We start from the raw sequence: 27,370 nt of genomic DNA on the forward strand, positions 1-27,370 counted from the left end.
TGCTGCGGACACCAAATTCTGCACCACAGCCTATGTTCCGCAGCGGAATTGTCCGCAACGTGCAAACGAACCCTACTAAAAAGCTGAGGAAGGCAATGGAGAAACGGGTCCGCTGCGGATCTCCGCTGCGGAGTGTCCGAGCGGAATTCCAGAGCAATTCCGCCACGTCTGCCCATGCCCTAAGAGTCACACCCTAGTTTAATCTAAAATCAATCACAAACGCTATAAAAAATATATTGAAATGTATTTCCCAAGATAATATTTCTAGCTTTATGTATTACACTGGTCTCTAACTGATCGGTTGTGTGTATTTGTATATATATTTTGTAAAGTAACTTTATTTGTGACATTATTCTAAATACATATTTTAAATCTACATTGACATCACTGGGTTCACCTGTCATACATCTCACATTGACTATTCATAATGAGAATCGATTGAGACAGACACAAAAACTTGATCATTCAGTGATATTTAATATGGCCCCAAAGAAGCATTTGCGCCATTTATGATAATGAAATATGTCACAACATTCAATGGCATCCTGTGAGATCAGCATTGTAAGAAAATCTTGTTAGATACGTTTTTGAATTTAACAATGATACATAATATAGTTATATAGACTAGAAAGGTATATAGGTTTGGTGGACAGTAACTGAAAATTGTTTTTGTGTTCTAGTACAAACAGTTTTCTATAACCAGTGATACAATCCAGAAATTCTTCATTGGTTGGCAATCATAGCAGATATATTGACAAAAAATATTACAATGATCTTCATGAAATTACCAGGTTGGTAAAAGCCATTGATTTGGCAATGGGTTCTCGGTTTCATGCCGTGAGACCTTGATTGTAACTACTGCAGAAAAAAAAAGGACTCTCAGTAATAATACTCCTTACAATCTATAGTGTGTGTCATTGGGATTTCAGTAGAGTTCTATTTTTATCTCAGCAGATAAAATAAATGCAGGTGACAATATAAGGCACTGTTCACAAGTATCATGAATTCCATGTTTCCAACCGATTCCAAGTGGATCCTGCTGGATCCCTTTGACTTATAATGGAGTCCGTCAGGTTTGCATCTGGATTTCAGTATTTCTGATGCTAAGAATATCACTGCAGACTGAGCTATTCTTGCAGTCAAAAATACCAGAAAACCTGGCAGACTGGCAATAATGCAGATATGAACAGAGCCTTAATAAAAAGATATCATGTAATTGTGATTTTGCTGATAGGGGGTAACTAATGGAGTCCTTATGAGGAGGTAAGGCATATAGAATCTTTTGTAATCCATCCCAGCAAGCCAGTGGTCCTCTTATTGCAATATTTTGTTATTATTCTAATTTAGAGGACATTGTTATCATTCCATCTTTATATCCAAAAACTTTGACACACTAGTATAATAGTTACATATGTTTTTTTGCAAGGAATAATTTTTCATTTCAGTAAAGATTAAACAAACATCTTGTGTGAAAACTGTTTCATTACATAACATTTAAGAGATAAAATTTATATATCTATATCTATATCTATATATATATATATATATATATATATATATATATCTATATCTATATCTATATATATATATTAGATAGATAGGTGGATGGATGGATAGATAGATAGATAGATAGATAGATAGATAGATAGATAGATAGATAGATAGATAGATAGATAGATAGATAGATAGATAGATAGATAGATAGATAGATAGATAGATAGATAGATATGAGATAGAGAGATAGATAGATAGATAGATATGAGATAGAGAGATAGATAGAGAGATAGATAGATAGATAGATAGATAGATAGATAGATAGATAGATAGATAGATAGATAGATAGATAGATAGATAGATAGATAGATAGATAGATAGATATGACATAGATAGATAGATAGATAGATAGATAGATAGATAGATAGATAGATAGATAGATAGATAGATAGATAGATAGATAGATAGATAGATAGATAGATAGATAGATAGATAGATGGATAGATATTCTAATTTTCTAGTGTTTTTTTCCAACACAGAATGGAATAATAACCTTGAATGTTGCAAACTCCAGAAGATTGAGCAGAGACTCCTCTGATTAAAAGCAAAGTAATAGTAACATATTTTGTCAATGTGAATCACTATATTAATTTTGACTATCTCCCTCAAGGCTCTATTCTTACATGTCCATGTTATACATTTTTTTGTATGAATATTTGATAATCCAGCAGGTTCCGTTAAGCCATTCATTAATAATACATTTCTCTCTTGATAATAAGTAAAATAGTCAATTGTTACTAATTATTTTGAAGAATTTGAATTCAATAAATCATGAGAAGCAACAAGAAAGGATTTAATGAAGCTTCTTGAGGACACTGGCTGTCAATCATGTTCTTCTTCAGGATGACAAGCTGACAAATCTCGAAACAGCAGTGAAGTCATTAACTCTACTACTTGCCGAGACGTTCTGCATCAACCACTGTTTTTAGACTACAAGTCCCTTCCAATTTTCTACCTGAAATAACAGATGTCTGTCTTTATATAAGACCAGCTATACTGATAACACATTCATTTCAAAAGGAGGGACAGCATGTTTGTTTTCTAAACTGGCATGGTGCTGATACACAATATATAGCAGAAAAGATTGCCACAATACATGTTAAGAAAGAAAGAAAGAAAGAAAGAAAGAAAGAAAGAAAGAAAGAAAGAAAGAAAGAAAGAAAGAAAGAAAGAAAGAAAGAAACAAACAGAGCATACATTCTGTAATGGTGTAACACCCAGACCTCAAACAGCTAAAGCACTCAGTAATAGTATATCATCCGGGTGAATCTTGCCGGGTACCCTTAACATTGAGGCTATACATTCATTTTATAGGTACCACTGCTGTTTCCAGCTGCTAAAGTGTTAACTAATCTTGTACGGTAGATTATGAAACTGTGGGACACTATTAGGCAGAACAAATTTTCACTACACTTGATACTTTACTAAAATATCTACCATTTGTGAGCATAGCCAATTATCATCAGAAACAATAAACTACTGTATAATTGATGACTGGGATTCCTAAGTTAGCAGGGAAACTGATGAGATTTTTAATAATGTGTATGTATAAAAATAAGTTGACATGGAATCAAGTTAAGCAGCCATTCATTTGCTTGAGCTACGTAAAATTATATTTTGGTCTATGGCAATGATGAAGATGGAAAGTAAAGAAGCCCAGCAGGGACTTGTGTATAGTTTTAGACTTCATGTACACTGCAGATCCGCTACAGAGTAGTAGGCACTGAATGTGTCAGAATATGTGCCTTTGTATGGTAGAGTCTGTTATTATAGAAAATTGAGCCCTTGGGAAACAAGCAAGGTAGGGCCCCTGCTCGCCAATTTTCAGAATTTCAAAATGTCAAAATCCGCAATGGAGTAGGGCAGTGAAAGAGTTAATTTTGAATTCCCTGGTGATCTAAGGCAGTAAAGGGGTTAGGTTTACATTCCATGGTGGTCTAGAGCAGTGAAGAAGGAGTCAACGTTAAATTCATGCTGCTCCTGGGGGGTCTAGTCCTCAGGGGCCCCCCTAAGAGATTGAGGCCCTGGGCCATTGACCAGTTTGTCACCTCCTAAAACTGGTGCTGCCGGACTGTTCTTTATTATAGAGATATATTATGGATATATTCTCCTAATATCTAGGTGAGAATATCATCATAATACGACTTTAGAGGGAACAAGGCACCATTATTTTTCAGTCGGTTTGATACAGTAGGCCACATAGACTTTTATTGGTGCCGTATTAGAAATTTCTACAAAGCCATAATGCGAGAGTGAGCATGAGGTCTAACAAAGCATATCTGTCACCTCAATATGTTGCCATAGGTTTGGGCAGCATATTACAGGGACAGGTCCGTTCTCCTATCAGCCAAAACGACACAAAAAGTTTTGTGCCTTTTGTCTGATAGGTGCAACCAAAGAATAGAGCAGACCTATAGTTATACACTCCCCCCGCCTCCCCCTGCGTGATTGACTGCTGTTTACCTGCATATACACACCATCCTGTTAATCACTGTGAGGAAGGCGGGAGGAGGTGGGGGGAGTGCTCTCTCAATGAATATACCGGACTTATAACTATTATTTGTTCAAGGTATGGCACTATATGGCAGTACTAAGTGGGAATTTTTTTGGTACTGTTATTCGGCAATATATTGTCATAATATTAGCTTCAATATGGCACTTTTATTTCAGTATTACTTGGCAGTGAGCATTTATTTCATACTTTAGAATAGAACTCAATAACCATATGGTCCTCTTGAATTTTTTACATTATCATTTTCACAGGTTGAGCTGATTTTTAGATTAATGAAATGAAATACAGATATTTTTTTCCTAAATTAATCTTTTGGTAGGCATAAAATAATTTTCAGGAATTTAAATATATAGAAAAAATGATAATAAATAATCTGAGACTAGTCACTGACAAGCAGATATTAACAGCAGTAGTTTCATACTGTACTACATCTTTTGTTTTTCACCACTGATTTAAAAACATAAAGCTAATAATCAGATTCCAAATACAGCATGGTTATGACGATGTGCCTGTTATAAGATCCATGCCCAAATCACTACTGGAAGATTTAAAATGTCTGAAGAAAACAATAAGCAGAAATATTTTATTCTTTCTTTTGGGTCTCACGATTAAACACCCGTCAGACCCCAACGTCTAATGACCTGAACAGCATCATAAATGTGCCCGTATTACGCTTGTATGAAACTGGCCTAAAGGTTTTCCTGTGCCCCTTTAAACGTGAGAGCCCATACAAAACCTGCATACTAAATGCAAATAATAAGGACACCCTTGTTTGCTTTCATCATGAAGTCATTTCACTGTGACCTAATGGGATTCTGCACTAAAAGCAAATAGGACAAAATATTTTCCTCACATTTTGTAATATGATTATGTCAAAATGTTGCAAGAAGATGTGGTTGACAGCGAGTGCGGTAACTTTATTATACTGAGCTCTACCCTTACAACCATGAGCCCAGATAAAGACGGGTAAATGCCTCCTTCCCCGGGTGTGACTCTTCTTAGCTCCACTTACCAGTAAAATCTTGACAGCAAAGTAGGATTGCAAAGCATTAGACAACTCTTACCCCTATGATCTATTATGGCTTATAGTTGTAATAGAGAGAAATCCCCGTTCAAAACCACCCGTCTATTAACTAGAGTCTTAGCTCTCCCGCTGGAAAAACTGGCAAGACATTGTGGTCAAATGATTTCGATCCGCTTCATTGAATATACTTTATTGAAATACTGGCTGTTTCACCTGGCAATAACAGCTGATCGCAGGGATTCCATGTGTCAGGGGTCTTCTGAAAGTTCAAATGAAAGTTCAGCCAGAAAATGACCTGCCCCAATCTCATCATTTATAGAGCATCACAATAATAGAGTAACAATTGTGTTTCTCCATTTTCATACTTTTATCTAGTGATCTCTTTTAGGCTGTCCTGTTACTTTTATAGATATTACAGGACATCTACGGGCATTCAAAACAATTCCTCTGCCTGAATTTGAATACAGCAGGGATTATAACAGCGGCAGGACACCACTGGTATGACTTAAAAGATATGCAAACCTTCAATCTATTTTTGTATTATGTGCTTTTTAAACTTTTAAATATTTTTTTTTTTTTTTTTTATAAAAACAAATTTGACATTTTGAGATACAGCCTTTATGTATCCTGTATACATAAGAAGCTGTATCTTGCCATTAAAGCCAAATCCATCAGGTCAGCAGGACTGATGGCTTCGGTGAATACTGGTCCTGGGGATCTCAGAGACATTGGATCCAGTTGTTAACAATCCATGAACTGATGGATCCGACTCTAATATCAAGCTACAGCTTCTTTGTCTATAAGATACATAGAAGCTTTCTCTCAAACAGAAAATAAATAAATACATAAAACCACATAATATGAGTACATTGTTTTATTTTTTTTAAAAATGGAGTTTGGAGGCTTACATAGCCTTTAATTTAGGGGAAACTCAAATGTCTATAGATGTTTTCCTGACTGCACTACTTGACTAAGGCTAGATTCATACATACAGGTTTTTGTTGCATTTTTTTTATTTTTTTTTATTAAACACAGGATTTGATTCAAGAGAAAGGGGAAATATATGTGTTTATATGTTTTCCTCCTTTTGGATCTACTACTAGCTTTGGTTAAAAAAAAATGATCAAAAACTGCATGTGTGAATCCAGCCTAAGGGTTTTCCAGGCCCCACAAACAGATTCCATAGAAACTAGCTCCCTTTTGATTAGTATTCTTTGTATCCTCTTCCAAGCAGAGCTTGCACATTAGGTACTATGTACTGTATAAGTAACGTATGAAATTAAAATTGTCAGATATACTAATCTTACCCATTGTTATAGGAGTGTTTAAATAAGCATGCAAGGATTCGCTCGAGATAGTAAGTTCTGTTTAGTGAAATATAGATTAGATGGTATTTTGCCAATTTACATAATTTCCATTAACCAACAAAATACGTTTCTTTATCCCAAAATGTCTCTTTGAAAGACGGACTCTGGTCAGGTATAATAATTCTTCCAGTGCTTGTCTACATAGTTTCCTGGGGATGTAGCAGTATTGAAGGGAGTCTCATAAGAATATTAAATTTATTCTAACTAAAAATATATGATCAGATAAGGCTATGTTCACATCTGCGTCAGGGCTCCGTTCCGTTAGAGCTTTCCGTCGACTACGGTGTTTATCCGGTCAAAACAACGGAACCCTTGCACAACGGAGACAGACTGAAACCATTGGCACCGGATCCGTCACCATTGAAATCAATGGTGATGGAAACGGAAACCTGCGGTTTCAGTTTGTGTCAGTCAGGGATCGGTTCAGACGGAAAGCTCAGATGGAACAGAGCCCTGACACAGATGTGAACGAAGCCTAAGTTGTCACTTCCATTCCCCACTCCTCTTGGCAAGTTATATAAAGTGCATTTCATAACAAGGTTTTACAATAGTTTTTTGTTTTTTTTTGCAAATGCTGGGAAGGCATCTTCTATGGTTAAAAAATAAAATAAACTACAGTATAATCCAACCTGAGATATGACAGAAGTAAATTTCTAAATTAGCAAAAATATATGATCTATGGCAAAAATATTTTTTCTCATTTCAATTGAGAATGTTTTGGGCTTCATTAATGGTAATATTAATTGTGACTAAGTGTCTGCTTAATGTGTAATGCTATTGTTTATATAACTGCATGTTAAAAGGGTATTCCTAGAATCAACAATTATCCCCTATCCACAGAAAAGGGGAAAATTGTCTGATTGCTGAGGACCCCACCGCTGGGACCCTCACTAATCGCAAGAACAAGAGTCCTGAAGCACCTGCTACTCCTCACTGCTCGACTGCAGCGAGGAGGACATTAAATAGAGCGCTGATCGAGCATTCAAAGTCTAGGGAATGACGAAAATAGGTGAGTACAGCGTAACAGTTAGGGTATGTTCACAGGCAGTGTTTTCAGACGTAATTCGGGAGTTTTACGCCTCAAATTACGCCTGAAATAACGGCTCCACTACAAACATCTGCCCATTGCTTTCAATGGGAATTACGATGTTCTGTTCCCACGAGCCATTATTTTACGCGTCGCTGTCAAAATACGGCGCGTAAAATGACGGCTCGTCAAAAGAAGAGCAGGACACTTCTTGGGACATTTTTTGAGCCGTTTTTCATTGGCTCCAATAACGTCCGTAAAAGACGCCGCGAAATACGCGAGTACTTGCAAAAACATCTGAAATTCAGGAGTTGTTTTCGTCTGAAAACAGCTCTGTATTTTCAGACGTTTTTTGTCACTGCGTGTGAACATACCCTTACAGTTCTGTAAATCCCATAGACGTGGCATGAAGTGGTGGGTGAAAGCTCCTTTCAAGCTTCTCTTCACTGCACGGGGAAGGGTGCAGTGATGGGGATCTTGGGGTCTGGGGCCAACGTTGTCGCTGGGGCGCAAGCTATCAGACATTATTATCTATTCTTTCAATAGGTGATTGTCAATTCTGGGACAGCCCTTTTAAGTCATTCTGTTATAGTTCTAGCTGAGTATTATTAGGCTGATTTTTTAGTTTTAAAGTGAAGGTCCACCAAACGTGGGTATCAGGGAACTTCATATACAGTACTTCAATTCCTTAAAGGAGTTGTCGGGGGCGTAGCTGTAGGGGGTGCAGAGGTAGCAGTTGCACCCAGGCCCTGGTGCCTTTGGGGGCCAAAGTCCCATCTGCCACATAAGTATTATAAATGGCACAAAGTAGATGGGGGCACTGTTATAGATTTTGCAACGGGGCACAGGAGCTTCAAGTTACATCTCTGGGTGTTGTATATAATTAGAAAAATGGGTTCGAATTTTTCCAAAAATAGCTCTGCCCTTGTTTATGGGCTGTGTCTTGTGTTGCCGCTCAGCCACATTCACTTAAATGGAGCTGAGCTGCAATAGCAGACACAACCCACGGATAAGAGTGGTGCTGTTTCTGATTATACAACCACTTTCATGTCCTACTATCTGAACAACAGCCACCTGTAAAGATATGCTGGATGACATACAGAAAATATAATGCCCCATGGCTGCTTCGATTGGTGCTGTCAATACAATACATTCCCTGCTTACAGTGCCTCTATTCTGTCTAAATAGAGAGAAAAGGACTTCTCTTTTGACGCAACTCTCTATTGACAAAATACAGGCATCATATATGGCACCTAATTTCTGTTGACGGCACTGGACAGGGCAGCTGCGGGGAATTTTATATCCTGCTCTTCCTTATTACCCATATTGCTTCTCATCGTAAGAAGAGGAATTCAGAAACAGTTTATTAGGGAACATTTGACTATGTGATAACTTATACAAAATTAACTTTTGCTTTAACACTTTAATTCAAGTGAATACCCCATGCTTGATGTAATTCTTTCACATTTTTTAAATTTACAATGCAAAAAAAGTAATAGTCAAATGACAGTATCTGTATGAAGTGATGCCATTTCACAATGCATTAGGTGAGTTGTCAGCTGACGCACATTAAGACATTTCAACCAGTTCTACTGGCAACAAGCACAAGCCAAAGGCATAATATTATTTGCACTGTTATCTTATATACTCACAATGTTCTATATTTTGTTGTATTTTTTATTACTTATGAGTTTGCATGAATTTTGTTGTGAATCATACTAGACCACCAGAAGAACCACATACAATGACTCAATGTGTAGTTCATTATTTCCTTTCATTGGGTCATGGTGTGATATAATGATATACGCTAAATGTGACACACACCATGCAAGACAGAGTTTATATTTATATCCTTATTTTTTTTGGCTTGGGCTTCATTTTAATCATTCTTTATTTACACTTTTGTTACCACAATGCATTGCTCTCCGTGTTACACTGATCACCAGGTTACCTACAAAGCTGGAGATGGCCACTGCAAGACAGTTCTTAATTCCGTGTATAGTCCTTAATGTGTAAAGGGAAAAGCCCCAGTTCCCTGATTCCAAGTATTGTCTTAGCAAACGGTGGTTTTCTTCTATTGCAAAGATCAGAGTTAACAAAATGACAGTGTCTTTGGTGAGACTGCAATTACATCTGTATATCTTCTGATAATTAGATTCCATTATCATTAATGGCTGAATCCGATACCTCTTCTTTATCTTGACGGCAGTCAAGAAGGCAATGTCTAGTAGTCTTAAGGTTCATCTTGCCCCTTAAGATGCCAATATACAGGTCAATTTAGGTCCAGTCCATACAGTAATCCATTATTCATTACCATTGTTGAAAACTCGATTCTGGTCTACAGGAGTAGAACTATTTCCAGGTTCCAATCCATCAACTATAGACATTAGACAGTATATAGCACTTGAGCGCGAGTGGGAAATTGATTCCCACCAATGTAAGAAGCAAGGTTTTCTCCGAGCTCCCACTTCTGTAATTGTTGCCTATGGTAAAACGTCCGACATCTCTTCTAGCAGTGAAGTATTTTTATAAAGGCCTTTCTGAATTCCACATTAAATGTGGTATAAATAATAGGATTGACTGCACTGTTGACATATCCAAGCCACGTGCATGCATTGTACAAGGTTGGCGGAATTTTGCAGTTACAATGCATATTTAAGATGTGGGTTATGAAGAAAGGAAACCAACAGACAATGAAGACTCCTGGGTAAATACAACATATTATATCATTAGGATTTTGGTTATGTACTAAAAGATACATTGCATTAATTTGATGTAACTATATACTGAGCACAAGATTTACAATTACATTAATGAAATGAATGACCATTAAAATAGTCTTTAAAAACATCATATGGTCATCATGAGCACAATGAGTATACTGTATATATTGTCACGTTATCGCATATGACACATAAATAATGGTATGGGTAAGTTCATACAGGGCGAATATGCTGCATAAAGATACAGTGTATCCGCCCTGTTGCCCGCAGGGAATTTCAGCCAGAAAACTGCACCACATTGTGGTGCAGTTTTTCGCTCAGAATATCTGATGCAAAAATACTGCAATTAAAGAAAAAATGGATATACTTACCATGGTGACTCGTCCCTCCGACGTTCTGACTTTCTGCAGCCCTGGGATGACGTTTCATCCCATGTGACCACTGTAGCCTGTAATTGGCGCAGTGGTCACATGGGATAAAACGTCATCCCAGGAGGCCGGCCTAGACACAGAAGCATGCAATTATGGGTAAGTATAATAATATTTTTTCCCCTAAGTTGAAATTTTTGCAGCGGAATCACAGGTTTTCCGCCGCAAAAATTGCAACATCCGCTATTTGTTGTGGATTTTACAATGGGGAATACCCGCAACTAAAATGCAGCATTTACGCAAATATTATTGACATGCTGTGGATATAAAAAAGCACCGCAGGTCAATTTCTAAGCGTTTTTTCCACTTATCATTTTTGCAGCGTGTGGATGACATTTGTTTAAATCTCATCCACTCTGCTGTATGATGCTGCGCATTTTCTGTAACAAAATTTATTAGATTTTTATCCTAATTAATGTATTAATTCAACAAAATAACAGAAGGTAACTGGATGTCAGCCAGTCACATGATAAACCTTTTAGAGTTAGGATTCTGGCCCTCTTTCAAATACAATGCAATGCATATTTTGTGTTATATTTCTATGCTCTGCTCACACAATCATTTTTTTATTTGATCCATTTTTTTTGTTTACTTGCAGACTACAAATGATGAAAAACTAAAATTAAGGTAAAAACTTATTTGACTAATAACACTAGTTATAATGTTTCATTGTTTCTTTTTCCCATGCGTTATCTCATAAACTCCAATGGAAGAAATGAAGGATAAAAAAAACTATCTATTAATTTGTATTTAGACAATGGGCTAATGTATAATTTTATCATAAATTGTTTTACACATTGAATCCAAGGATGGAAGTCCAAAAAATGTGACAGATCAATATCATGATTTAAAAAAAAACCAAAAACTGCTTATAATAGTGAAAAATTAAAAAGAAGTAATATTCACCTTATCAGTCCCCTGCTGCTCTTGTGCCACCGCTTCCCCTGTCCCCCGCTGATCTCTATACTTTCTGCCCCAGCGATGACATGTCGACACAACATGTGACCACTATAGCCAATCTCTGTTTGTAGTGGTGACATGTTGATTTTATGCAGCGGTCATATGTTGTGTTGACATGTCATCGCTGGAGTAGGAAAACCAGAGACTGGCAGGGGGATTAGGGCAGCATTGGTGCGGGACCACAAAGGGATTGATAAGGTGAGTATTACTTTTTTGGTTATTGTATTCCGCTGTAACCTGTTTTTAAAAATGTTATGGAGCTGGACATCTTCTTTAATGTTGTTTGTTGCATCAATGTTTATATCTATAATTACAGCTGCATTTTAGGCAGTAGGGAGCGAGGGCTGCAGATGGTGATAGATGTTGCAAGAAGTGCGCCACAATATTCTGCTTTATTTTTTAAGATTAGTCAAACATTAAGAAGCAATATATGACTACGTGTCGCCCACTTCATGGACAGAGTCTAACAAGTCAGACATTACGGCCCACAGTAATCAAAAGTGACGTAAGTTTAGCCAATTAATAAGTTAAAGCTAAACCTTCTTTATTGACATATGTTCCAACAAATTTATCATTGCATCAGTCTCCTTTGATAAATCCGTCACAACAGACATCACTACCATTACCTTTTACACTGTCTAAAATGACGGCACTTTTCTACGTCAAGGTCTTTGTGGAGTAGGGAAGCAACTTTTTTCTTCTCATTTGCAACTTTTTTTGGGACTTTTTAATTGGTAAACTTTGCCCACTTTTCACCACACTTTTACAAACTGACAAGCATGGTGCAAATGGCGCTAAATTCTGGCGCAAATAAATATGTCACACAGCAGATTAGACATTATTTTAGAGTAAAATGCACCAAAAAAAAAAAAGGCATAAGTACAGGGTGGGCCATTTATATGGATACACCTAAATAAAATGGGAATGGTTGGTGATATTAACTTCCTGTTTGTGGCACATTAGTATATGGGAGGGGGGAAACTTTTCAAGCTGGGTGTTGACCATGGCGGCCATTTTGAAGTTGGCCATTTTGTATCCAACTTTAGTTTTTTCAATGGGAAGATGGTCATGTGACACATCAAACTTATCGAGAATTTCACAAGAAAAACGATGGTGTGCTTGGTTTTAATGTTACTTTATTCTTTCATGAGTTATTTACAAGTTTCTGACCACTTATAAAATGTGTTCAAAGTGCTGCCCATTTTGTTGGATTGTCAATGCAACCCTCTTCTCCCACTCTTCACACACTAATAGCAACACCGCAGAAGAAATGCTAGCACAGGCTTCCAGTATCCGTAGTTTCAGTTGCTGCACATCTCGTATCTTCACAGCATAGACAATTGCCTTCAGATGACCCCAAAGATAAAAGTCTAAGGGGGTCAGATCTGGAGACCCACGATGACCAATCCACTTCCCAAGAAACTGTTCATCTAGGAATGCTTGGACCTGACACCCATAATGACATAAATAACTCATGAAATAATAAAGTAACGTTAAAACCAAGCACACCATTGTTTTTCTTGTGAAATTCTCGATAAGTTGAATGTGTCACATGACCCTCTTCCCATTGAAAAAACTAAAGTTGGATACAAAATGGCCGACTTCAAAATGGCCACCATGGTCAACACCCAGCTTGAAAAGTTTCCCCCCTCCCATATACTAATGTGCCACAAACAGGAAGTTAATATCACCAACCATTCCCATTTTATTTAGGTGTATCCATATAAATGGCCCACCCTGTACATTGATAATGTGAGCTTTTGTGTCTACAGACTCCTGATATATACTGTTTATCTGATACTCTTCCTAGTTCAAATCATTGTTCCATAGGTCATAAATCAGGCTGTAAAAATATATGACAATATGCTATTTTTTATGCACAAAAGTAACAAAAAAAATATTGTATTAAAAACAATTGGCTCCATTGTAAGAATATACTGTTTGGTCTGAAACCAAGGCTGTAGATAGCAGAGTGAATATTTTAGAACACATCTAATATGAATCATCTGCAATATTAGAAAACCCTGAGATATTCTCAGATATATTGAGACACTGTAAACTCTTTATGTGCCTTGAACATATGTAATACTCACCAAGTACAATGGCTAACATCTGTGTTGCTTTTTTTTCCTTTTGTTGTGAAAGCTTCCTTTTGCTCAAAGTTTTAAGAGAGGTCCTTGTTTTCCCATTGGGCATTGACTGAGTTTCAAAAGCCTTTGTAGGTTTTGCACTGTCTTTTGGATGACCATTCTTTTCAGCCTTACATGGACTATCTACTGCAGAAGGGACAGAAGTATTAAACGGATTTGATGCTGCTGGCACAGCCAGTTGTTGGTGGTTTGGGGAGGCCAATTTGTGCTTTGTTTTTTTCGGGGGTGATGTGCTTGACATCATCTCCATCTCCATTTCTTCTGGATGGTTCCCTGCCTCCTGCATAAAAATGAAAAATACAACAAAGAAAAGTAAATATATAATAATTATCAGAGGTTTTACATGTTATAAAAAGGGTTATTAGGATTATTTGGTTGTTCAAACATAGAATAAAATAGTACTCAATGACTAACTCCCAACTCTATCATTAAAAAATACACGTTAGGGGTTGGACAATAAGGCATGGCATTTCTTTGATGAGAGGAGGATAAACAAACAGTTTTTCTTTAGATAACTATAGTATAGGGCAGGTTAAAATAAAAATATGTCCAATCTCAGTTTCCCCGATGGAGGACATTGGGCAGTGGTATATTATGCCGGTCACCAACAGATTCCATTAAACTTCATGGCATACATTGACAAAAATCTCATGTCTATGGCCAGCTTAACATTGTTGGATAGGTCCATTTGGTTCCACTATACAATTATTATATATTGCTTTTTGAGGGTTTAGTAACTTAGCAGTCATCTTCAGATAAACTCTTCTAACTAGATAACCTTTTACATTGTCCTGACTAGGACCCATAGAGAAACACTTTACTAGACACCACATGGCAGATTTCTTTATTTTATTTCCCTTATTTTTACTAAATTTTCTTAATCTTCTTGTCTTACCAAATATTTTTGACCCATAGAGCGAGGATAACTTTGTGTCTGTAGTTGCAGTAATGATTCAGTAAGGCCATGTTCTTACATGGTGGAATTGCTGTTGAATTCCGGTGCGGACAGTCCTCAGTGGAATTCTGCAGCAGCCGTTTTTTACATTTGTTTCTATACAATTTTAGGAAACTTAGTTCAAACATTGCAGAAAACAAGTGCAGAAATTAGGCTGTAGTACAGAATTTTCCCTCTGCAGCATGCTCATTACATTGCGGAGAAGAAGCGGAATTTCACTGCGGATCTCAGCCTTTGTAATGCAAAAACTGAAATCTGTGGCAAGTCCGCTGTGATATCTGCAACGTCTGAATTACCTGTCAAATATGCAAATGTTGGCGCAGATTAGTTGCGTAATTGCCCCGAATCTGCACCAACATTTGCAGCGGAAAAATTCTGCCACGTGTGAACATGGCCTAACTGTTTACGTGTTTACTAAGGTCCAGTTTGTTTTATATTGCATTTCCTTTTAAATCAGAGACTTAATAAGGGACTGGGTATCCGGAAGGGGTAACTCCCTTTTCTGACATCTACATGAGTGTCATATACTATATATTTTGTAAACTGATAATATATTGAATGACTTTATTTTCACTTTTTTATAAAAAGATCTCTAATAAATAAGCCATTATTTTAAGTCATTTTAAATTGTGATCATTTATAGTTTTACGTATAAAAATTGTTTGTTAATTGTCTGTTCACATTTATAGAAATAAACAACACAAAAACAAACATTTTGAGGAAGTAATGGGAGAAGAGGACTAAAAATTATATTTTACAAACAGACGAGGGGAATTTAAATATTAAACAGGCGAGCAGCATATCGTCATCTGTGGAGAAGAACATTTCTTCAGAAGCAGAATATTTTCTAGCGTGTATAGATCCTCACATTATGCAGCTCACAGAGATAATGTGTTTCTGAAGAAATATTTTCCTTTCCTCATAATGCAGCGCAATCCATATGTTTCTGTGTCTCTAGTGTCTGGTACATTTCAAACACAATTTATAGAAAATAATGTACATTGTATTAGAGCACGGTAGTAAGCCCAGTCTGGGGTAGTAGAAAATCTTTGCGTATATGTATGTATTTTGTGACTTGATGACTTAAAGGCAGAATGTATGGCTATAGCTATTGTAGAACTGATTTTTGACATGACCTTTTTAATGATGTGGGGAGAAAAAGATGAAATATTTGAATGGCTGCTTGGACGCTGATGTGCCTCAATAATGTAATGAAAGCCAGCGCAGGGATATGGTATAATAAATTGTACTTTAATGCAAAAAAATGTAATTGTGAATTCTGATTTGCTAAATATCTTTGAAATTGCTCCCTGCACACCTTTATATACCATAGAATACAGATTTAAAAATCCTTTCTTCCTAGGACCGTGCTTTCTACTGTGCTCCTTGCATATATCTGCTGAGTAATCGACTTTATATGACCTGCCAAGAAGAGTAGTAAAGGAACGTGACATGTATGCTGAGCAGATTTCTAGCTCACAAAAGCGTTTCTCACTTCTCAAGAGCATTAAACCATTCTTCTAACAAACTAAACTAGATATATTTACCTCACAACCAGCATGTACTAGAATACGACACTTTATAAATAAGAAGATGGATCTGAACGGGTACGTGAATGGAGATGGTCCTGTATGGCTTGGTCCCACCAACCCTACTGAACCCAGCTCTTCATTGGTCAATCAGATTGACTTATTTTTATTTTTTCATTTATAGTTCACTTTCCTTTTTCTTTTATTTCATGCTTATGCGCAAACATTATTTTAACTATACAAACAGAAAAGCACAAACATTCAGTTAACTGACATAAAAATGTCTAGTTTCGGTGTCAGTCCTGCATGGGGGGAGTAAAGAAAAATAAGGAAAATGGTTGGAAAAAAGGGTGCAGCAATTAATCAGATTTACTTCTAACATTCACCCTTTGAAATGTATCCTGAAAATATATTTCTTTTTGTACTTACTCCTCATTCCTGTGAGGGGTAAGTACTGTCATTATATTCCTTAATTTACATACATGTTTTCTTCATCACTGCTAAACCCAACTAGTATTCTCCAGCCATTCCCCGTTCTATAATCCACCCCTCAGTATACTTTATATACTATGTGTACTCAGCAAGGTGATTGGCCCATTCAGTATTATTTATATTTTTGTAGCACCCATTTACATGTGGCTTGTCCATGGTACAAACAATTTATATTTATGTGCAAATTGCTGCTCTAACATTAGTACTGTAACGTTTTATTATTTGGGCATAGACTTAACAGCTAATGTTATGTATTTATAGTTTTAAATATTATCCAAATTATTTAAAATATATATTTAGAGCAAAAAGAAATTACAAATCAAACAATGTGCTACACAGCAGTATCAGGTCTCATTTGAGACGGTCCAAAATATATCTGTTTAATGTGCTATTGATCTTACAGAGCTTTTGCTCTGTCGTCACCACCATCTTAATGTTTGTGACTCTCTTCTATTATCCAGTGTGAGATCCGCTGTAAAGAGCTGCTCCCCCTCTGGTTTACTGGTGCAGCCATGAATTATATGGTGGCCCTTTCATTTAAAGGAGTATCATGCAATACTGCATTTTCCCTGTAGCAACCACTGCAATGGAATTTGTGATAGGCTAGAACTTCCCTCGGCATATCAGCTTATCTTTGGTGGTTTCAAAAGCCAGGTCCGACACTCATTGCAGCTTATGTTTCAAAAATATTAGAATTCATGTGTACGACAAAAATTCAATAAAATTATGTTTAGGATAAATATATCACAAAGGGATCTTACTTCATATCAATCATATGAGTAATAAAACCTGATGAGGGATTGACACTCAGGCTGATATTCAAAATTTCAAACAATGAATTAACTTACGGTCTATTTTTCATCAGGTATTAAATTCATTTTTATTGAAATCGTATTCCTGACATTATGTCTGATCACACAACTTTTATACTGTATTAAATCTACTGTATATTGTATGGAAACAATGACATACTGTATAGTATAAATGACATTACTATGCACCAACATATATTTTCCATAGATGACATCACCAAACTCTAAAATAGACTCAAATAAATATAATGTGCACTAACTTATAAAATAATCTGACACAATGATCAGATAAATGTAATGTATCAAAATTATAATAATAATAATAATAATAATTAAAAAAAACATATAATGTACTATTTAGCATTCTCTCCATGACGTGAATGAACTGATAAGAAATTTTAATTTTCAAAGCCTGGTGTACACCTTAAATATGCTTTGGTAATAATGTAATGGTGTCAGGTCCAATGCCTAGATTCAGATACAGCTAACCTAAACTTACATTATTAAAGGAAAACGCTAGGCAGGACTGATACACTGTGTTATGTCTAGTGCAGGACCTGAGGGGCTGGTACATGAAACAGGGATTCAAGGAATACAAAAGGGAAAAAGGCATGTGTCATGCTCCTCCCCCTCAGGCTCTACACTAGGCATAACACAGAGTATCAGTTTTGCCTGGAATGTTCCTTTAATGTGTAACAATTCTAGAGGTGTGACAAATTCTCCCATAATATGGCACATGAATAATTTAGTCGACTGGTATGAATACAGGTTTAGCAGCACTGCTTGTCTCTTGGCAAGAAAAGTTCAGGTCATTGACTATGAACTGCTTTATTGATGTGTATTCCATCTGAAAGTCATTTGGATAGACATACTAATACAACAATTTAAATATAAAAAATGCTTATTAATATTAATTCGAAGCTCTGCTATTCAATGCTAAAATATTTTCTCCACCGCTATTTAACTATTTATATTATATCATGGTTTAAAACAAAATGGTCAAAGACTATTCCAAACAACCCAACCAGAAACCTAATTAATATCGACTTTTGACTTGAGGTAATAGCACGGGGTTAAATGATCAGTTTTGGTCATGAGGCACACAGTCAAATCACATATACAATATTCACCAAGGTATTTATCAAGTATGAATATTATTGGCTATGCACACCTTTAGCTTGTGTTCCTCCGTCTTGCCCTACTTGTGACTGCTGAGTAAAATAGTACAGACTCAGATGTCAGGAATCACAAGAAAATTGGAGACATGCCAAAGAAGAATAGATGGGTAATAGAGGAGTAAGGTTCAAGTTAATTTTAATGCATTAACAAATCCTGCCTAAAACAAAATCAACTGTAAATGCTATATCAAATTAAGGCTGAAGTGGACTTCTACTCAATTTAACCAATTGGTGGATGATTTGATCTAGCCAGAGCAGCTTAGCCATAAACAAAAACATTGTCCACCACAACCGTATTAACAAGAAGTCAGAAGTCACAGATAAACACAATGAACAACCAAGCCAAAGAATAATGACCACCTGATTCAGACTTTAGGACAGCAATGGATCAGGGACCCTACCAATACCGGTTAAAAAACTTTTAGGAATTGGAGAATGACCATTAGCAATCAGGCCAGTGGTTTATTAACCTCAAGTGTTATATCCCTAAGGCCTCATGTCCACTTCAGTTTTTTCCTTCAGGGTGCTATCCGTTTTTGTCACTGATAGCACTCTGAACCCATTCATTTCAATGGGCCCATGCACACTTCCGTTATTTGGACGGATCCGTTGTTCCACTCCGTCAAAAGTAGAGCATGTCCTACTTTGGTCAGTGATTCCGTGACAGTGGGGCCCATAGAATTCAATGGTAGTCTTCCGTGTGACGTCCGTTTTTGACGGATCCATTTCCCTAGCAACGGCAGGGTGTGCCAAAGTTCACAGACTAGGACATGTGACATGTTCAAATAAAGTTCAATACCTTCCGTTTTCTTGACGGAAACACGGAAGCGAAACGGAAGCACCTTGTCCGTTTGAAACGGAAAGACTGAACGGACAGGGAGTATACGCAGAAACCACAAGGATAACATAACGGACACACGGATCCGTGAGAAACAGCCGAGAAAACGGTGATGGAAGTGTGCATGAGGCCTAACAACTAAAAATCTGACTGCAGACCGCCTATTATCAGAGCGGTAGCCATAATTAATGGACTCTGTATACGTATATATATATATATATATATATATATGTATATATATATATATATATATATATATATATATATATACATATATATATATATATATATATGTATATATATATATATATATATATATATATATATATATAAAAAATCACAAGGCATTAGATCAATAGGCAAAGGACTAATTATAGAACATACCACTGAATTCAAGACATATATAATCAAGACTACATGGTAAACTTTCTCATAAAGTCGAGCCCTGCTACTTAAAAAGTACTCTTATAGAAGTGAAATAGAGTAGAGTGGCATATACTGCATATACACATTTATTTTATATTGTTAACATAGATATTTAACATTCTTATAATATGGGCTGTAATAAAAATTTTGACTTAATTTATAGTAATCATGTTTCTAAAGCTGCCTTGATTTTTTTTTGTAAGATATTTGATATATGTACAAGATATGGTAAAATATATTATACGGGTTTGTGATTCTCCGAATATCTTGCATCATAAAGAATCCATGAAGGAAAGAATAATATTTGCCTATCTATGGAGAATACATTTTTCAGGATCTGAATTTGCAGCAATATGAGCTGTTTTGCCTACTAGAAACTCAATGAGGTCGACAATTTTACAAGATTCACTCATTTCTAACCCTTACTTAACATTCCATGCAAACAACTTCATTCACCGAGAAGAAAAATCTGATCACTTATTTGAAATTATAGAAGTAAAATGTCAAAGTTGTAATTAAGTCTCAAAACAGTTTCCCAGAGGCAGAATTATTCACTGTTGACTTAAAATATGTTAAACTGATTAAGAAATGAGAGAAAAAATAATAGATGAGATGAGGCATCTAACTAAAGAAATTACATGAAATAAAGCATTTCCAAGACGAAAGATTTAATTTTGAACATGCAGAGCAAAACTGAAATTATCTACACTGCACCAACTGGAAAATTACTAGTTGAAAGGATTGCTGCTATACTTGTTGAAAATTGTAAAGCTTATTATATTATTATTATTATAAAAAATATTACATAATATTCTCACCATGTGCATCTATTCCCCTTTTGATGCACCACATGATATTATTTACCTTGGCAGCAGCTGCCTGACGCTGGTTTCTACAGAGAAGTTTACCAATATTCACAAGTACTATTTCATGTCAGTCTTACCCAGTGTTTTCGCATTTAGTGTGTAATCATGACATGTATTTTCCATTTCAAAGTGCATAACCTTCTATTTATTTGGTGTTAAAATTATTTTGCCACTTCTCTACCCAAACCTTTTTCTCACCGGCGGTTTAGTGGTCTGTACTTTCTAATCATTCTGTCCTTGCTGTAATAAAAATCAGCTCCCCATGCACAGACTTTCTGGTGCTCATAGACTTGTGTTTAAATACCGCAGCTAATCTGAAGAAACAGAGCTGCAATGGGGAGGTCGAGTACAGCAGCTTGAACCAATTATGAGACAGGAGGTGGTTTTTTAGACTATCTCAGACTACCATAAATGTGTTATCCTGGGACCAAAAATTGCTTTGCATTCATATTTTTATGTAAAAAGAAGTCATTTACTAATATACTTTAATAAAAAATTCGGTACTAAATGGTGCCGTTCAAACCCGGTGAACTGTTCCAGGAAGTGCTGGAGGTTTTCTAATATTGATGCTGCGCCGACACAGCACCACGTGACTGAGGGCTTGCTTCCTGTGCTGTTCTGGGGACTTCCGTACTGCTGCCGATATCACTGTCCGTATATGGACAGTGACGTCGGCAGCAGTAGGTGAGTCTCCGAGCAGAGCACCAGCTGATGCTATGCCTGGGGACTCCCGTACTGCTGCCGATATCACTGTCCATATATGGACAGAGACGTTGGCAGCAGTAGGGAGTCCCCAGGCAGAGTATCTGGACAGTGATGTCGGCAGCAGTGTGGGATTCCACACGCAGAGCATCATAAAAGTAATTAAGTAATTTAGTTCCCATTGTTGGCTACACCATGGATTTCTATGGAGATGAATGGGAGCATCAGAAACAGCTAAGTGCTTTCATTTGTCTGTTTTCGACACTCCGCTTCAAATATTACTGGACCACCCCAGACGTATTTACATTGTGACAATTGTTGGGAAATGTGACAAGTAAACCATCTTATAGTGGCCCGGTTGATAAGACGATCTAGTAGAAGAAGTTGTATTCATATACAGTGTGCTTATAATAATGTGTGGTGTGTCATCTGTTGTCCCCCTATATGACAATTTTTAGAGGTAATTTTATATGTTATTTAACTGTAAAAGAAGAAAATGGTAACATTGAAAGGTTCTTTTCAAAATTCAGTAAGTTAAGAGGCCATCAAATTATATTATTTGCAATAATTATGTTTGGCAAAATATTTCTCTGTTAACACTTTCTTATGATTTTTACAAAGTTGTAAAAAATGAGAGGTACCATAAATAAGCCCTTTATCTGTAAACCAGGGTAAGAGTAGCATGAACTTAAAAACAAATTACATTGATAACTGTGTAGAGCTTTTATTGGGTAAAGTTTACAGGTTTGTGTCCATTGATTAAAATTCATCACCAAAAATATACTGTAGGCTAGAAAATGTCTTATTGTGTAGTCCCCACTAATAATTTATATTTTAGTAGACCTGCGTTTTCCCAAATGCTTTTCAAGCCGTATGTAACTTATTTGTCACTACTAGGTTAAGTTTATCAATAGATTTCAATTCCACTGAGATTTCACACTATAGATCACATTTACATTATGAAAGGTGCTTTGTCTTTATTATTGAAAGGTGATTATTCCGGTAATTACTCAACCACTGCCTTCTGTTTATTAATTTTTTTTTACCACTTTTTCTCCACATATCTGGTTTATTTTATTTTATTCTAGATGTTTCTTTTTTTTTAGAATTTTTTTTCTAAGTATCATTAAAAGATATCAAAGTAATTGCAATTCCTCATACGTAGCGTGATAATAATTCATATTGATTTTAGTGGTTGCACATTCAGTATTTTAATATACCGTATTTACCTATTTACCTATTTGAGCAATTCATTGTAATTGTATAGTATGTATCACCTACATTTTTTAACTAATTAAGAATACATAAACATATAAAATAAATATAAATATATATTAGAATGTTTATTCTACTATGTTTAAATTATTATGGAGGCAGCCACCTTTCCTGAGCTGCTGAAACAGCAGTTTTAGAGATTTAATTTACAGTAGACATCTGGACATAAGAAACTAGCCTATTGACTTGCATGAGTGTTGCAAGCATGCTGTGTGTTATGTGCAGTAGTCACTGTGCAGGGTGGGAAAGTTGAAAAGTGATCTGCTGAAAAGGGGTCTTCCCCAAATTGGAAATGTCATCCTATTGTGAGGGCTCAGTGGTCAGTGTGAAAACTGCAATATTTCTGGATTTTTTTCTTAATATAGAAAATGACATGTAATACTAGCTTATTTTCTGATAATAAATTACCTTTAATTGGCTCATGTGTTTTTATTGTTATATTCATTTCGGGTGTATTCATCAAACAATATTTTTTTTAAATATAAGAAATATATTATTATAAATAAATAAATAAATAAATAAGTAAATACATATAAAATAAACATATAACATTATAATAAAATGAATATTGTGTTATATTAATGAAACTTAATAAATTACTTAATAAAAGAACATGCTCATTAAGTCATGTGATTGTCAGATGATTTCCATCATTTCTCTTGATAGACCCCTATTATTTTATTATAATTAGCTTAATTAATTGCCTGCAAAGTTTCCATTGTATGTAATAATGTAATTCTTCAGTTTGATCATTGTGCCACAACCCTGTTCCCCCTTATTTTCCTACAATTACCACCGTACTTAAGTTCTGATTCAGATATATCTCGTATTCTTTGGCCTTCTAGAACAGATTGTTACCTTTTCTTTCTACACTTATTCTAACAGTCTGTTGTTGAATTCTCAGTTGCAGCATAGTAATTGATGCTTTAAAAAGACTTCATTCTAAACGTAGTTCTTTCTTATAATACTTACCACTTTCTTTTTATTAGCTGGGAAGCTCCCGTTGGATTTAACAAAGACAGCGCACAGCTTCACATCTTCTGGATGAGTACATTTGTCCTACGGAAAACAAAGCACAAGTGCTTAACAAGAACAGAACAGCATCTAGCATCTTTAGCGGGTTTTCTTAAAAAACATTTGATCAACTAAATGACTGTTATTAATTGAAAGATTAAAAAAAAAAAATCTTACGTTTTATAGTATAGTATGTTTGAAGAATGTGTACTTAATTATACTGTGGGTGTATCTAAAAAGCATAAAGACAGCTCTCTGAATGCCCAAAAACACCTACAAAAGTATAAGATAGATTAACAATATGTTTTTTTAAATATATATTAATCCCTAATTTTTACATACTAACTAAATACGAAGTCCAAGAAACAGAGCCACATGCAGTTGTTTGTGGCCTAGATGGTGCTGCTACCCAGAGCAATCCTTTCAGGTCGCATGCAGCTTGACCCTAGTTGCCCAAGCCGCAATATAAATTTATCTAAATGTCCACCTTAGGATTCATAACGTAGTCCGGGCCAAGGGGATGTTTCTTACATAACATCTCACTAATAATAATGGTAGGAATAGACACTAAATAATATTTGATATAATATGTAAAATTTTTCAGGAAAGGCGATTGACTTCCTGGCTGGGAAGCAGTTTGCTGCAGGAAATTCTTCCATTTGCTTTCTTTTTTTGTTAGCTTAATAAATAAATAAATATTTCTTCTTCATCCAACTAGCTGATATCTTGTTTTCAAAATATAGATATATAAAATGAGGAATAGGGCTCTATTCACACTAGTGCTGAGTTTTGCTCAGTTGTGTTTCCGGTGTTTTTGACAGCAAGAATTGCGTAGTCTGTAGTACTCTTTTTTGCAATTAAAAATAAACAGATGAACCCCTTTATAAGTCAGTTGGATCCATCAGGATCTAATTGTTGGTGTAAAGATTGGTGGAACTATTTTATTCATATGTTTAGAGAATGGTTTTACACACTAGAATGCCGATAAGCTATACGGTACACCTTTACCAGTGGTTATACAAAGCAATGAGAAAATTCAATCTAATTTAATTTGAGTACCATTATAGCAGTAATGACTATTTACAAATCTACCCTGTTTCATATAAGTGATGCCTGTTACTATTTAACCAGGTAAAGCTCTGTTCACATCAAGCTCTATTGTTACGTTCCACATATACGCCTGGGAAGTATGCTGGTGTATGGGCCAAATGTAAATCCTGATATGCCTTAGAGTTGCAAACAAGGCTAAAACAATCTCTTGTAGAAGAAACTTGTACTGTACCATGAGGGTGACTATGCTTTTCTGTACAGCTAAAAAAAACAGGTATGCCGGAGCATACCCCCCAAACAAATGCCAAAAGGACACACTTTTGATATAAGTATACGGTAAATGGGACCCTATGGCAAAGCAAAAATGTAATGTGAACATAGCCTAACTCTCCCATCTATTCCTCAGCATCAAATTAACATGCCCAGGGAAATTTTGTGCTAACTATGGAGCTTTAAAATCTAATTCTGGGACCTCATTGGTCACTGATAGTTTTGATATATGGCACCACTGCATTGATTTCACATCATCCTTCTCAGATGGCAATATAAAAGCTTATAAATCAATTAGGTCATTGTAATGACTGATCCAGGAATAAATGTGCGTGGGAGACCCAAGTTTCTAATATAATCCACTTAGAGAAGTGCATTTTGGGAAATAATTAGTTACCGTTGAATAAATATAGTAGAGGCAGTCACATAGATTGCAGATCAAATCAGATGACAGAAATGTGTGAAGACGTGAATTACATACATATAGTTCTAGTTTATTTTAAGCACAGCCAGAATGTTAAAGTGATTATATATGTAATACTCTATATCAACATCTTGTAGAAGTAGAGATATAACTCACCTTGTGGGCCTCTGCATCCACACCACGACAGTTACGTTTGGTGTTTACCCTTTTCCTCCTCTTTCTAAGAACTATATAAATCTGGACATACACCAGGAGTGTGACAATAAAGGGGACATAGAAGGATACAACAGAGGAGTAGATGACAAATGCAGGGTTTGCAATGAGGCACTCATTAGAAGCTGGAAAAAAAGATTGGAACAGGATCATTCTTTACATTTTACTTTATACACACCTTTCCTACAGGCTCTCTTTATACAGTATGTCCAGAAAACTTCTCAGTCTCTAAAAAATACAACCCAATACAGTAAAAACCAGACAGGGAGGGAAGGAGGGGGATGCAGCTGAAGTTTCTATCTTTCTCTCTGTCCGTAAGACTGCAACCGGTGTGAAGACATTGACGCAGACATTTCATTGGCTTAAAATGCTGAACACAGCAAATGCATAAAACCAGGAACTCCTGTCTACTTACCAAACCTGATTTTGTATAACGGTAAGAACATTTTAACCTTACAAAGGGATATTTATTTACTTTTTCAATGGTTACAAGTACAACGCTTTAAAAAAAATAAAAATAAAAATGAAGGAATACACACTATTCTAAAGTCTTATGTCTATGACTGATCAAAAAAATTCAATATTTAAGGAGTTGTCTCAATAAAAAGACCCCTATCAGGGAATATGTACATCATAGAGAAGTCCCCTAAAATACCCCTTAAACAATCTAGAAATTGGTACTTTATTTTAGGTATCAATAGAATGGTTTATTTTGCCAGTCTTTATATCATAATTCCTGAAGTGTATGGGCAATTTTAGTAGTGCAATGATTCTAATATGTTCATGAACAACCACTCTGATAATACTCGACAGAAACTCATGACCTCACGATAAATAGAATATTGGTGCACTAATAAAAAGACACAAAGTCTATGAGCAGTCTTGGAACTAGAAAAACTAGAACTTAATCTTGTTCCTTAGCGCTGCATGTGTAATTTACTGAGGTATTCCCATTTTGGGGTCTGCCCTCTGGGACCCCTGCTGATCCCGAGATCAAATAGACAAGAGTCCCTTTGGCTTTTTCTATGTATAGCAGGACTTTGCAGGGAACTAAACCAGAGCCCTATTCAAGAGTTTGAAACTGAGTTGCAGTTCCCTGCACGGCAGTAAAGGTCCTGGCAATCGGACCTCAATGATCAAGAAGTGATGTCATATCCTAAAGCTATACCATAACAGCTAACCTCTTTAATACTTAGAGATAATCTGAGTGCAGCATGTAATAGGCAGGGATTTACAAACCCTGTCTTACTATGCATTTTTTCCTATCTTTCTCCGTTACTTAGATATCGGTGCCGTTATATTTGGTAAACAACATTTGAAAAACCCCCTGAACTGTCAACAGGGTGTGTATTTGGCAAAGTGTCGTGTAACATCGCTGTGGCACGGTCCAATCAGCTACGGACAGTGTCACAGCAACAGCTGGAGAGAGGAGAGCGTGAGCGTGCACGTGAGCATACACGCGCAGCTCCACCGCCACCACGAAACAGGAGAGGAGAAGAAGAATTTAAATTTGAATTTTTCTGTTCCATGGCAGCGGTAGTATCTTCGGCAGCAGCATCGGAGCTGTGCGTGCACTCGAGC

At 36.1% G+C, this 27,370-nt stretch overlaps 1 protein-coding gene across 3 annotated transcripts in view; it reads right to left on the bottom strand.

The window, feature by feature from the left end:
* Nucleotides 1–1,841: 1,841 nt before the first annotated feature.
* The window catches only part of DRD2 (dopamine receptor D2), a 192,973-nt gene continuing 167,444 nt past the window's right edge, over nt 1,842–27,370 (bottom strand). For all 3 annotated transcript variants that reach the window (XM_075839736.1, XM_075839735.1, XM_075839737.1), the window contains 4 exons: nt 25,733–25,914; nt 23,791–23,877; nt 13,689–14,025; nt 1,842–10,187 (listed from right to left, as the gene is read on the bottom strand). In XM_075839736.1, coding sequence (XP_075695851.1) covers nt 9,994–10,187; nt 13,689–14,025; nt 23,791–23,877; nt 25,733–25,914 — 800 coding nt within the window. In that variant the 3' untranslated portion in view covers nt 1,842–9,993. The remainder of the gene's footprint in view (nt 10,188–13,688; nt 14,026–23,790; nt 23,878–25,732; nt 25,915–27,370) is intronic.

The sequence above is a fragment of the Rhinoderma darwinii genome, chromosome 10 (genome assembly GCF_050947455.1).
Source record: "Rhinoderma darwinii isolate aRhiDar2 chromosome 10, aRhiDar2.hap1, whole genome shotgun sequence".
Classification (NCBI taxonomy): domain Eukaryota; kingdom Metazoa; phylum Chordata; class Amphibia; order Anura; family Rhinodermatidae; genus Rhinoderma; species Rhinoderma darwinii.